Source organism: Phyllobates terribilis, unplaced genomic scaffold (genome assembly GCF_046119375.1).
Source record: "Phyllobates terribilis strain yellow unplaced genomic scaffold, ASM4611937v1 Scaffold_8__6_contigs__length_399053987, whole genome shotgun sequence".
NCBI classification, from domain to species: Eukaryota; Metazoa; Chordata; class Amphibia; order Anura; family Dendrobatidae; genus Phyllobates; species Phyllobates terribilis.
This window is the reverse complement of record NW_027362768.1, coordinates 245,483,924-245,497,376: the sequence shown is the minus strand read 5'-3', so window position 1 is coordinate 245,497,376 and position 13,453 is coordinate 245,483,924. Positions and strand designations below refer to the sequence as shown.

At 38.2% G+C, this 13,453-nt stretch overlaps 1 protein-coding gene across 2 annotated transcripts in view; it reads right to left on the bottom strand.

Annotated features, from left to right (window-relative positions):
- FOXRED2 (FAD dependent oxidoreductase domain containing 2) overlaps nucleotides 1-13,453 on the bottom strand; it is a 262,874-nt gene that overhangs the window by 103,762 nt on the left and 145,659 nt on the right. For both annotated transcript variants that reach the window (XM_073644100.1, XM_073644101.1), the window contains exon 5: nucleotides 5,953-6,119. In XM_073644100.1, the coding sequence (XP_073500201.1) occupies nucleotides 5,953-6,119 (167 nt within the window). The remainder of the gene's footprint in view (nucleotides 1-5,952; nucleotides 6,120-13,453) is intronic.

Sequence of the window (13,453 nt, the reverse complement as noted above, 5' to 3'; positions counted from 1 at the left end):
CACATAGCCCCCTACATATAATATGAGCCATCAAATAGCCCCTACATATAAAATGAGCCCCCACATAGCCCCCTCAATCAACAACCAAAGCGATCAACCTATGGGGATCTTAGACATGTAAACCATAACAACAAAAAAACCTTAAATTCTATGTTTAATTAGTTTAAAAACCCAATACATAAAGACACAAATGCACATTGTCTGAATTTACCATTCTTACAACCTAGAGTGCAGCTATATATTTTTTAAAACTGTTTTCTTAGCTGGCACCTATTCACACTAGTTAGGAGGTGCTGGTCAGTTTTTTTCTATTTGTAGCAAACTCCTGTGACATGTGCACTCCTATTCCCATCAGTCGCAGGTGGTTTTAATTTGCTGGTTCCTTCTTGCCCCATAAATTGTAGGCTTTTTAGTCCAAAAGAGGTGTCTTTTTTCAGGACAGGAACCCAACAATAAAGGTACGCTTTGACGTCAGCTGTTGGGCTCATATACACTGGCCAATTTATGTGCCAAGTACCTTTCTTTTACTGTAAATTATCCTAGAGCAAATTTTTTTGCTGCTCCATTTTTCAAAAAATTCTATATGTACATTATGTAGTACTGATATATTTTTCATGGCAGTAATGCAGTTCCACTTGTCTAAATTTACCTTACTAGCAACCTAGACTGCAGCTATATATTTTTTATAACTGTTTTCTTAGCTGGCACCTATTCCCACTAGTAAGGAGGTGCTGGTCAGTTTTTTTCTAAAAATGCACACACATTTGTAAAGAAAAACAGTGATTTTAAAAAAAGAGCAGAAACGAGGGGAGGCAGGGACTAGTTTTTCCCTTCACAATTCCCTTCCTGACAGCAGAGGTTGGCCCCCTAATTTGAAACTACAGTATATGGCGCCACCGCTCTTTGACGACTGCCCCTATGTAGCCCTACCACTACTCTAACTGACCAGGCATCTTCAATAGGTGATCAGGTTATATGTAATGAACATATATAAATATATACAATATAGATACTAGTGGGCTGGGGGTATTAACAATATTCTCAACAATATGACCAGAAAAAACTCACCTAACAAAGTCCAAGAAGAAACATACACTGTGTTCCAAATTATTATGCAAATAATATTTTCTCAGATTTTCTCAAATTACCTATATGAATTGCAGTCATTGTAATTTTCCAGTCAAATGACTATTAGAGTACAATTGAAAGGTTTTTGTACAAACTGCCTATGATAACAGTATATTTTAAAAAATAAAACACTCAAACTGCACTCAAAATGCATGTTCCAAATTATTATGCACAGCAGAGTTTTCAACCTTTTCATTTTAATAAAGAACAAAAAAATGGTCATTTTTGAAATTATAAGCATTAGCAGGTTATTACAAACTGAAATCAAACAGTTTTCAACTCAAAACTTTATTCTAGGTGATGTTACATTTGCACATAGGAACCCTTGTTCGAAAGGAGCTTCTGAACTCTCTCGTCCATTGAATTTGTCAGATTTTGGATGGTTTCTGCTTCAATTGTTTTGCATGAGGACAGAATACCCTCCCAGAGCTGTTGCTTAGATGTGAACTGCCTCCCGCCATCATAGACACTCCTTTTGATGATGCTCCAGAGGTTCTCAATGGGGTTGAGGTCAGGGGAGCATGGGTGCCACACCATAAGTTTGTCCCCTTTTATGCCCATAGCAGCCAGAGATGCAGATGTGTTATGTGCAGCATGAGACGGTGCACTATCATGCATGAAAATGATCTTGCTGCGGAATGCACGGTTCTTCTTCTTGAACCATGGCAGGAAGTGCTGTTTGAGAAACTCAACATACATTATGGAGTTCATCTTTACCCCTTCAGGGATCCTAAAGGGTCCGACAATCTCTCTCCCCATAATTCCAGCCCAAAACATTACTCCACCTCCTCCTTGTTGGCGCCGTAGCCGTGTTTACATGGGTTGTCCATCAACCAGCCATCCTCCACTCCATCCATCTGGACCATCGAGCGTTGCACGGCACTCATCGGTGAACAAAACAGTTTTGAAGTCAGTCTTCATGTATTGTTTGGCCCACTGGAGCCTTTCTGCTTGTGTGCAGTGGATAGAGGAGGTCGACAGGATGGCTTGCGCACAGCTGCAAACCTCTGAAGGACCCTGCATCTTGTTATTCGGGGGACGTTGGAGGCACCAGCAGCTTCAAAAACTTGTCTGCTGCTATGACAAGGCTTTTTTGCCGCGGCTCTATTAACCTGACGTAATTGCCTGTAGGAAAGAGTCCTCAATTTTCCCTTATCAGCACGCACAAGTGTGTACTGTGAATCAGCTACATACTTCTTGATTGTGCGATGATCAGGATGAAGTGTCTTGGCAATGTTGATTGTAGTCATGCCTTGACCTAAACACTCCACAATTTGTTGCATCTCAGCAGCCGACACATCCTTTTTCTTTCCCATTTTGCCAGAAAATGTAGCCTGCTTAATAATGTGGGACAGCCTTCTTAAGTAGTCTTGCCTTTCATTGGACACACCTGCCAAACTATCTAGCACAGGTGTCTGCAATTGCTTACAGTGATATAAAGAGCCCTGACACACATCACCATCAATGAGTTTAACTGACAAACAAAAAAATTCTTACCTTATCACTCCTAAACACTTTTTGCATAATAATTTGGAACACAGTGTATATGATGTCCTTGTCAACCAAAGAATAACCCTTCAGATCATAAATGGCCGGTCAAGTGGCAGTGCAATTAAAAAAATCTAACAAAGTGGTAAAGTATACCTTTCATATAATGTCCCTAGGAGCTTCAGTAGCTGTAAATACAGCATCTAAGAAAACGCAAGCCTTGTTTAATTACATATAAATATATTTGCATCAAACCGCATAGATAAAGCTGTTAGAATGTCATTATCTTATAAATGTAAATGTCCAGAAGTCCACCACACCTGAAACACTTTCGCTTTGAACTGCTTCTTCCAGCGGTCCAGGGGGGTTTTCTCCTGCATGCACACACAGTGGTAAAATGTCTGTAGTTTAGGAGAAATAGTCTCCAATATGGCCGCGCACATGCGCAATGAGAACATGTCTGCAGTTAAGGAGAAACCGTCTCCAACATGGCCGCGCAATAGGCTTTGGAGATATTTCCAAGAATCTTTTGGTTACTGACATGCGCAGTGAGATGGGAGGAACGCCGAGAACAGTGCGGTATCACAGATTTCAAATGGACTGGTGGGTGAACTATTTATTACATAAATGAATCACAGGTGATTAAATATTATTAATTATTGTTGAAATGTTTATAATATGTTTAATATAAAATGAATCATGTAATGAGCTGCCTTATGAAATATGCTAGCATTATTATGCATTTTAACACTGTATGCACTAAAGGAAATGTATGGCCATAGTAGAGGTCTGATAACTCGAAAGTGGTGACAGATTCCCTTTAATGTTGATGATTATGGCTTACAGCCCATGAAAACACAAAAGTCATTATCTCAGTAAATTAGAATACTTTATAACAGCTTGAAAAATGTTTTCAAAATCTGAAATGTTGGCCTACTGAAATGTATGTTCAGTAAATGCACTCAATACTTGGTCGGGCTCCTTCGGCATCAATTACTGCATCAATGTGGTGTGGCATGGAGGCCATCAGCCTGTGGCACTGCTGAGGTGTTATGGAAGCCCAGGTTGCTTTGATAGCAGCCTTCAGCTCGTCTGCATTGTTGGGTCTGGTGTCTCTCATCCTCCTCTTGACAATACCCCATAGATTCTCTATGGGGTTAAGGTTGAGGCGAGTTTGCTGTCCAATCAAGCACAGTGATACTGTTGTATATAAACCAGGTATTGGTACTTTTGGCAGTGTGGACAGGTGCCAAGTCCTGCTGGAGAAGGAAATTTCCATCTCCAAAAAGCTTGTCGGCAGAGGGAAGCATGAACTGCTCTAAATGCAAAATTTACTTTCATCTGAAAACAACACCTAGGACCACTGAGCAACAGTCCAGGTCTATTTCTTCTTGTAAAACCTAGAGACTGCTCAAAGAAGTATAGTCACATCATTAATGAGAAAGATTATATTTTATTATTTAATCAAGACACCAAAAATAAAAAATATACAAAGACAAGACAAATAAAATAATAAGCAACATGGTGTACGCAGCATGACAAATGAAAAAGGAATGTAGCCACAAGTAAATATGTGAAGAACAATGCAAGTGGACAAACAGATCCAAGAAGTATATTAGGCTTGGTCAATTCAAGAGTTCAGCACGCGTCCAAATTTACCATGAAAGGGGCACGCCGTCATAGGTAAGTATATGTATATATAAAGTGCAGTGCACATGTAAAATCCTGACCTAAAGTGATATAGTGTAATAGTAACTAATGCATGAAGATAACCAAATTTATAAAGTACCCACACTATAAATAAGCACGTTCTTACTATACAGTGCATGGCAAACCATGCAATTGGACAACAAAATCTAAAATGACATGATGTAATAAGAATTGCCCATTCTAAAGAAGCCTTTTCCCATACATAATCCCAATGAAAAGGAGCACATTGTGACATATAGACATGTATCCATATCTAAAGTGCAGTGCACATAGGAAATCAATCATAAGGTGACATAGTGCAATGATGATAAACAGTTCATAAGGCTCTATATCTATTTGGTATATACCATACCTAAATTCATGCTGAGGGGAACCTTGCGCACAAATCACCCACACTCCAATGCGCATTTCACACATTCACTTCCTCAGGGAGTGATGATATAAAAGGGGAAAGTGCAATCTATATACTGTATACCCTAAATGGATTATGTGCTGCATGATCACAGATGTTACTTATTGGGCACATGATTGCATCCTGCTCATCCACGGCGTCATAAGGAGGCGCCGCCCGTGACATCACATTCCGAGTGCATGCCTTGTCCCAGGTAAGACGCTTCTGGCTTTGTCTATTGGTCATGAGTGGCTTGACACAAGGAATGCGACACTTGTAGCCCATGTCCTGGATAGGTCTGTGTGTGGTGGCTCTTGAAGCAATGACTCCAACAGTAGTCCACTCCTTGTGAATCTCCCTCAAATTTTTGAATGGCCTTTTCTTAACAATCCTTTCAAGGCTGCGGTTATCCCGGTTGGTTGTGCACCTTTTTCTACCACACTTTTTCCTTCCAATCAACTTCCCATTAATATGCTTGGTACAGCATTCTGTTTTCTGATCAAATGTATTGTCAAAAGATGTTTAACATAAAACTTCCTCAAAAGAGAAGAAGGCATTCCTTTTGACTAAAGAAAAAAAATCCTCAATTTCCAGAGGAGACATGCTTTCTTTACGATGAGAACTAACTGAGGAATAGCGTACCTCAAAAGCTGGTCACAGCGGAAACCGTTGATTGTTTAAAAAAAGACTTAGATGCTTTTTCAGAATCAAAAAATCATATAAATACTTATGTAAATGTGTAAAATCCATTTTTGGAATTTTGATCCAGTCAATCGACACTCGGGATCAGGAGAGAAAGATTTTGCTCTTTTAGGGCAGACTGCATGATTCCACTATCGTTGTACTTATACCCCATTCCCTTTATTCTTACACATTCCTTGATTGAACTTAATGGTGATGTATCTTTTTTCAATCGTTCTATGTAACAATTTAACCATGTGCAAAAAATTGCAGATGAATATTAATGTTATTAGATATAAAGCAATGCACCTTAGATACAGATATTGTGTTGCTACATGTAGATTAAAGAGAAATATACTAGGGATTACAGGATATGTGTTTATGATATAGCTCACCAGTCACTCGAGACACTGGTGTAGGGAACTGTTTCCTCAGACTACAGCCCATCCTGATACATGACTAGGATGAGCTGCCGCTAGAATTATATAAGACGAGGGCCATTTTATTACATTCATGGGAAACTCCTTTAAGAAAGAGACTGCAAGATTGCTCACCTGTATATCGGAATCCATGAATGAATCCACCAGCAGATTTGCGAAAGTCAATACCATGGCTGGCTGTTCCCACCACAAATAGACCCTGGCTATGCTTTGCTTCATAATTTGGCTTTAGAATGGGGTATTTCTTTTTTAGACCAGAAGATGACTTTAGTTTAACAGATCTGCAAAACAATGACTAAAGTTAGAATGTCGTTAGACAATGTTTTTTTATAACCATATTTTTATTAGTTTTAAATATTCCATGGTAAATTATCATATATCATAATTATGAAATTGTATATTTTAATAAGCAAAAATACTGCATGTTACAGTTAGGTCCAGAAATATTTGGACAGTGACCGAATCTTCGTGATTTGGGCTCTACATGCCACTATTTTTGATTTAAAATGAAGCAACTGATATGCAATTAAAGTGTAGGCTTTCAGGTTTAATTAAATGAGTTGCACAAAAATATCCTGTGACGCGTTTAGGTCAAGCATGTCAAACTCAAAACATACAGAGGTCCATTTTGAAAAACTTGGACAAAGCCGAGTGCCAACCAGTATACAGGATAATGGGGCAAACATAGTCCTCCATACAAAATAATGGGCCTCACCTAGTCCTCCAAACAGTATAATGGCCCCACATAGGGGTAGTGGTTCTGGTGTCGTGGGCCAAATGTAATCACCCTGTGGGCCACGGGCCAGAGTTTGACAAGTGTGGTTTACGTATTGCAACCAATATTTTACAAAGCCTCAATTAAGAGGCCCAAAAGTAATTGGACAAATTAACTTTACCATACATAAAATCTTCATTTTTAATATTTTGTAGAAAATGATTTTCAGGCAATGACTGTCTTAAGTCTGGAAGCCATCGACATCGCTAAACACTGGGTTTCCTCCTTTGTGATGCTTTGCCGTGCCTTTACTGTAGCTGACTTCAGTTGTTGCTTGTTTGTCTTAAGTTTTGTCTTTCTTAGACATGTGAAATACATGCTCAATGAGGTTGAGATCTAGCCACTGCAGAATATTCCACGTTTTTTCCATAAAAAACTCCTGGGTTGCCTTCGCAGTGTAACACTATTGCTGGCGCCACTGCATGGTTCCCCTGCCTTCTTAATGCAAGGACGCCGAGAAATTCACCGCCCCGGCCGCGTGAAGAGCCCCTAGTCTCCTGCTTTGTTCCTGTGCATGCAGCAAAGATTTCCTGGCGGCGCGCCTAGTGCGCGCGCTCTCTTATTCTCAATGGGGCAGCGCACGCACTGTGAAGTAGAGAGGTGCCTGAGCAACCCCTGTAGTTCCCATCATGTAGTGTGTGCAACTATATGTTGTCAGGTCCCCCATCCTAGTATGCCCTATAGTGAGTACCTGAATATGATCCCCTAGTCCTTGTGTGGCCAGAGCCTGAACGAGAAATTGCACGGGCGGTACTTTAACCCTGAAGCCACACCAGCGGTACCTGAACACTGAAGCGGCAGCGGCTGTACCTGAACCCTGATACTGCTTCGGCGGTAACTGAACCCTGAAGTCGCTCCGTCGGTACCTGAAACCAAAACCGCACTGGTGGTCCTTAAGCCTGAAACCATTTTGTACTCTCAGAGCCTATTCCAGTATCCAAATCCAGCCCTCTCTGTGACTGTCAGTATCTGTCCTGCCCGAGGATCCACAACCTGTGCAGTCTGAAAAGAAAATATTAGGATTAGAGATTGAATCTAGCTCTCCAATCTTGTATAATTCCAGCAGGATGCACGGACCATATTCTTGTGTTGGCACCAAGTAGAAATTTTAAATAAGGAAAAGGGAGGGATCCAGCACCACTTGCGTGGAGAAAAAATGTTTAAAACACTAAAACACAATGCGTGGATGGTACCCGGGTCTGGAGAAGAGGAGACTCTCCTCCAACCCGGGTACCATGGTACCAGAAAGTTAAAAAAGAATTATAAAGTAAAAAATAATAAATAAAAAAAATATTCATAGTCACCTCTCCGGCGGCCCCCGGTCTCCCCCCGGCCGCGACCTCTCTCCTCGGCGTCCCGCGGTGTACTTGCAGGACCTGCGGTGACGTCATTTAGTCACCTGATGGTCATGCGACCGCTGACGTGTCAGGTGATGGTCGCGTGACCATCAGCTGACTAAAAGACGTCACTGCGGGTCCTTCCAGTACACCGCGGGACGCCGAGAAGAGAGGACGCTGCCGGGAGGAGACCGGGGGCCGTCGGAGAGGTGAATATAAGGGTTTTTATTACTTTTTAATTCTTTTTTTTTTTACTTTAGATGCAGTATTTGAAGTAGAAATTTCCTCCAAGTTGGTCACACAATATAAATCCATGCCAGTTGCATGGATTTATATTGTGTGACCAACTTGTCAAGCCCTTTTCCAAGTGATGCTCAAAATCGCTTGGAAAAACGCTTGAAAAAAACACATGCATAAACGCATGTAAAAACGCTGAAAAAACCCCTGAAAAAAAGCATGTAAAATAAGCATGCTTTTTTTCTGCCAAGGAGATGCAGAAATGCTCAGGAAATACTTCAAATCTGCATCATGAGCACATAGCCTTACGTAGCTTTGCTGGATTGTCCATATTAAAAAAATCATTTTCAATGGGAGTACCAGAATCCAGATTAAAGTTATAAATGTTTCTTGTATATATACATAGGCAAGCACGGAAAACACGACCAACAAAGACAATAAATAGTAGGATTAGAAATTGGTGAGCTGGATTCAATCTTGTATAATGCCAGCAGGATGCACAAAATCTGCACCGCAGACATGTATAAATAGCTCTTGTAAAGGAAGTGACATAGCAAAGCTACTTATAATATCTTTCAAAACTGCCTCCACCATGTTTTATAGAGGATGTGGTGTGCTTTGGATCATTAGCCATTCCAAGCCTTCTCCATACTTTCTTCTTTCCATCATTCTGGTACTGACAAACAAGGAAAGGGAGGAAAAAATCAGCTCACCCGATCATTAGCAGCTGGAGGCTCTGTGTGAGTTGATCCGACAGCGGAATAGCCCTGGTTCCAGGCACTCTTTTAGAACAGGAAAAAGAAATGTGGTCTTCCAGCGGATCTTCTATAAAATTAAGCTTTTATTAGGAACATATAAAAGCAGCCATGTCACAAGGACACAAGACATGATAGTCCCAATGCGTTTCAGCTAAGTATTAGCCTTAATCATGGGATAAAGTCACTGTGGGACATAATGGTATATATAGCTATGCATACAAACATGGCTCCACCTAGACACAGATGGTAAATAATTAATTAATTACTAGGTAGGAATTAAATTAAAAGTGACAGACCAGTAGAACAAGATACAAAATAAAACCACTATATTTCACTGACACTACGGAAGAAAAACAGTTGTACAGAGTATATATATATATGAATCATGGAACAGTACAATCTGAAAAAAATACGAGAGTTACCTTAGATGAATAGAATTATTTAAGAAATCTGGTATTGATTTTCTACTACAACATTATCGATTCTGATTGAGAATTAGTATGGATAACCTCTCTTTGAAAATAAATATTTCTTAAATTAAGCTATGGGTATATACATTTCTTTGTTATAATAGTGTCTCATCATCATATTAAATTCTCCCCCAGAGATATTTATAATATATATTTGGAATTGCAGGAGAAAACCCGCAAAAAAAAAAATAAAAAAATCTTTCCCTTTATTTTTTTCTTTCTTTCCTTTCCCCTTCAATCGTTTATTTATGTATATTGTAATATTAAGTCTTGTCTGATGTTCAGACCTTGCGGTATTCTAGTAGCTAATCTCAAGATCCAAAAGGATTCTCTATTGAGAATTTTTCTCTTATATTTTCCTCCTCTAAAAGGTTTATAAACTTTTTCTATGGCTCAAAATTTAAAACCAGACACATCTCCACCATGTGTGTGCTGAACATGTCTTGATAAAGACGAGCAATTGAAGATTTTTGGGTTGCTAGCATCAGATAGATGCCTCCTAATGCGTTTTTTCAATGGCCCAGTAGTGCAACCAACATACTGTAATTTGCAAAGAAAACATTCTGCAAGGTAGATAACATTATCAGTATTACAATTCATAAAAGAATTAATATTATAGGTCTGATTAGTAATGTAAGATTGAAAAGATGTGCTTTTCTGGGCATAGCCACAAGAAATGCAACGTGTGTGACCACAGCCATAAAAACCTTTTAGTGTTAGCCAAGTGTCGGAGAGAGGATTTTTTTCTGACAAAAAAAGACTGGGAGACAAAATAGTACCTAAAGTGGCTGCTTTTCGAGATACAAATTGAATATTTGAAGTCTCCAAGATTTTACAGTGTCTGATCTTGATTTAAGACTGGTAGATATTTTTTCACAATATTAATAATATCCTGATATTGCGGATTAAATTGGGTGCAGAAAACGATTTTATTATCTGAAGTCTGATTTTTTGCCCTAGTTTTTCTAGTGGGATTTTTTAAAAGAACTAATCTATTAATATCTGCTACAATATTGTCCGCTCTGGATAAGAATTTATTGGGGTAACCTCTCCTTAAAAGTCGTTTTTTGGTAGATTGAACTGCAGTTGTATAAATCTCTTGATTTGAGGAATGTCTCTTCATCCTGATAAAAAATATCCCAGTGGGAGAATTTATTATATGTTTAGGGTGACAAGATGAAGCTTGCAAAATAGTATTTCCAGCTGTTGCTTTTCTAAAAGGAAGTATTGTGATTTTTTGGTATTATCATCACCAGATAAAACAATGTCTAAGTAATTAATAGTATGTTTTTGAAGGCAAAAAGTACATTTCAAATTGTAGTCATTCCCATTAAGATAATCCACAAATGATGGAACTTTGGAAATGGGCCCCTTCCAGATAAGTAGTAAATCATCTATGTACCTAGCGTACCATTCTATATCGTTTATAAAGGGATTATACTTTGAGAAAATATAACTTTCTTCCCATACCGACATGACAATATTTGCCAGAGAAGGGGAGAATTTTCCCCCCATACTAACTCCCTGTTTCTGAAAATAAAAGTCCCTATCAAAAGAAAAAAAATTGTTTTTTAATAAGAATTCTGTAGAGAGTAGTATAAAGTCTTGAATACAAGTAGTATATCCACTATATTTATGCAAAAAATATTTGAGACAGTTCAGCGCTATTTCATGAGGTATGGCAGGATACAGACCGACAACATCACATGATAGCCAGTTATATGAGGGAAGCCAAGTATCAAAGGTATTGACCACAGTGCTAGTATCCCTTATATAACCTGGGATATTAGGGATGAGTGGCTGAAGGTAATGATCGGTCGAAGAGGAGGTGGAAAAACATTTTTATGCACTTTCGGTAATGAGTGGAAAATAGGTACTACTGGGTGCTCTGTATATAAATGTTCAAATATTTTTTTAGTAATAGCACCCGTATGTAAACCTTCATTCAAAAGGGACAACAAATCTTTTTGTACCTGAGATGTGGGATTATATGCTACTTTTCTGTATATATCCTGATCGTTTAACATCTCAATATTTAGTTTTTTATAAAGACCAGCATTCATAATAACTATATTGCCGCCTTTATCGGCTTGGCGTACTGAAAGATCTTTATTTCTATCTAATTCCTGAAGAGCCTCTCGTTCCTCAAAAGTTATATTAGAGGTTCGTATATTAGGTGCTCGATCTAGTTTAGCCAGGTCTTTTTCAATTAGATCTTGGAATAAATCTAATACCTGTGGTCTAGATTGTATAGGATAGAAGAAAGGATTTTTTAGATGAAAAGTAGAGTTCAGAGAAATATCAGGAAAAACAGATTCACTCTCCAGATCCTTGAGAATGATAGAATGTTGCAATTGTTTGAGAGGTAAGACATTATAACACTCAGTAGATAAATCACATTCATTGTTAGTACCTGTATTGTTAAATAAAGATGAAGATGAGTCCTGACAATCCTCCAAGCAGGGGGGAGTGTCAGGTTCATGTTCAACTTTATTAGATATGGAGAAAAAATGACTTTTAACAGTAAGGTTACGAGCAAACTTATTGACATCCAATATTGTTTTAAAAAAATCAAATTTCGGGGAAGGTGAGAAGCTCAAACCTTTAGATAAAATGGACATTTGGTTCTGAGTCAAAATATAACTGGACAAGTTCCAGATTTCACAATTTAATGTCCCGTCCTGTATCGTTGTTTGTAGAGAGGTTTCCTTGGATTTACCTTTACATTATCTACCTTGCAGAATGTTTTCTTTGCAAATGACAGTATGTTGGTTGCACTACTGGGCCATTGAAAAAACGCATTAGGAGGCATCTATCTGATGCTAGCAACCCAAAAATCTTCAATTGCTCGTCTTTATCAAGACATTTTCAGCACACACATGGTGGAGATGTGTCTGGTTTTAAATTTTGAGCCATAGAAAAAGTTTATAAACCTTTAAGAGGAGGAGAATATAAGAGAAAAATTCTCAATAGAGAATCCTTTTGGATCTTGAGATTAGCTACTAGAATACCGCAAGGTCTGAACATCAGACAAGACTTAATATTACAATATACATAAATAAACGATTGAAGGGGAAAGGAAAGAAAGAAAAAAAGAAAAAGAAAAAAAAAAGAAAGGGAAAGATTTTTTTTTTTTTTTGCGGGTTTTCTCCTGCAATTCCAAATATATATTATAAATATCTCTGGGGGAGAATTTAATATGATGATGAGACACTATTATAACAAAGAAATGTATATACCCATAGCTTAATTTAAGAAATATTTATTTTCAAAGAGAGGTTATCCATACTAATTCTCAATCAGAATCGATAATATTGTAGTAGAAAATCAATACCAGATTTCTTAAATAATTCTATTCATCTAAGGTAACTCTCGTATTTTTTTCAGATTGTACTGTTCCATGATTCATATATATATATACTCTGTACAACTGTTTTTCTTCCATAGTGTCAGTGAAATATAGTGGTTTTATTTTGTATCTTGTTCTACTGGTCTGTCACTTTTAATTTAACTCCTACCTAGTAATTAATTAATTATTTACCATCTGTGTCTAGGTGGAGCCATGTTTGTATACATAGCTATATATACCATTATGTCCCACAGTGACTTTATCCCATGATTAAGGCTAATACTTAGCTGAAACGCGTTGGGACTATCATGTCTTGTGTCCTTGTATCCCGTGTATTGTCCTTGTGACATGGCTGCTTTTATATGTTCCTAATAAAAGCTTAATTTTATCGAAGATCCGCTGGAAGACCACATTTCTTTATCATTCTGGTACAGGTTGATCTTAGTTTCATCAGTCTGAAGAATGCTTTTCCAGAACTGGGTTGGCTTCTTTGTCAACAACCTTGAAAATCTAATATCGCCTTACTATTTTTAAGGCTGATTAATGGTTTGCGCCTTGCGATGAACTCTCTGTATTTGCTCTCATGAAGGCTTCTCTTTATGGTAGACTTAGATACTAAACACCTACTTAATAGAGAGTGCTTTTTTTCACTTGGTTGAATGTTGTGAAAGGATTTTTCTTCACCATGG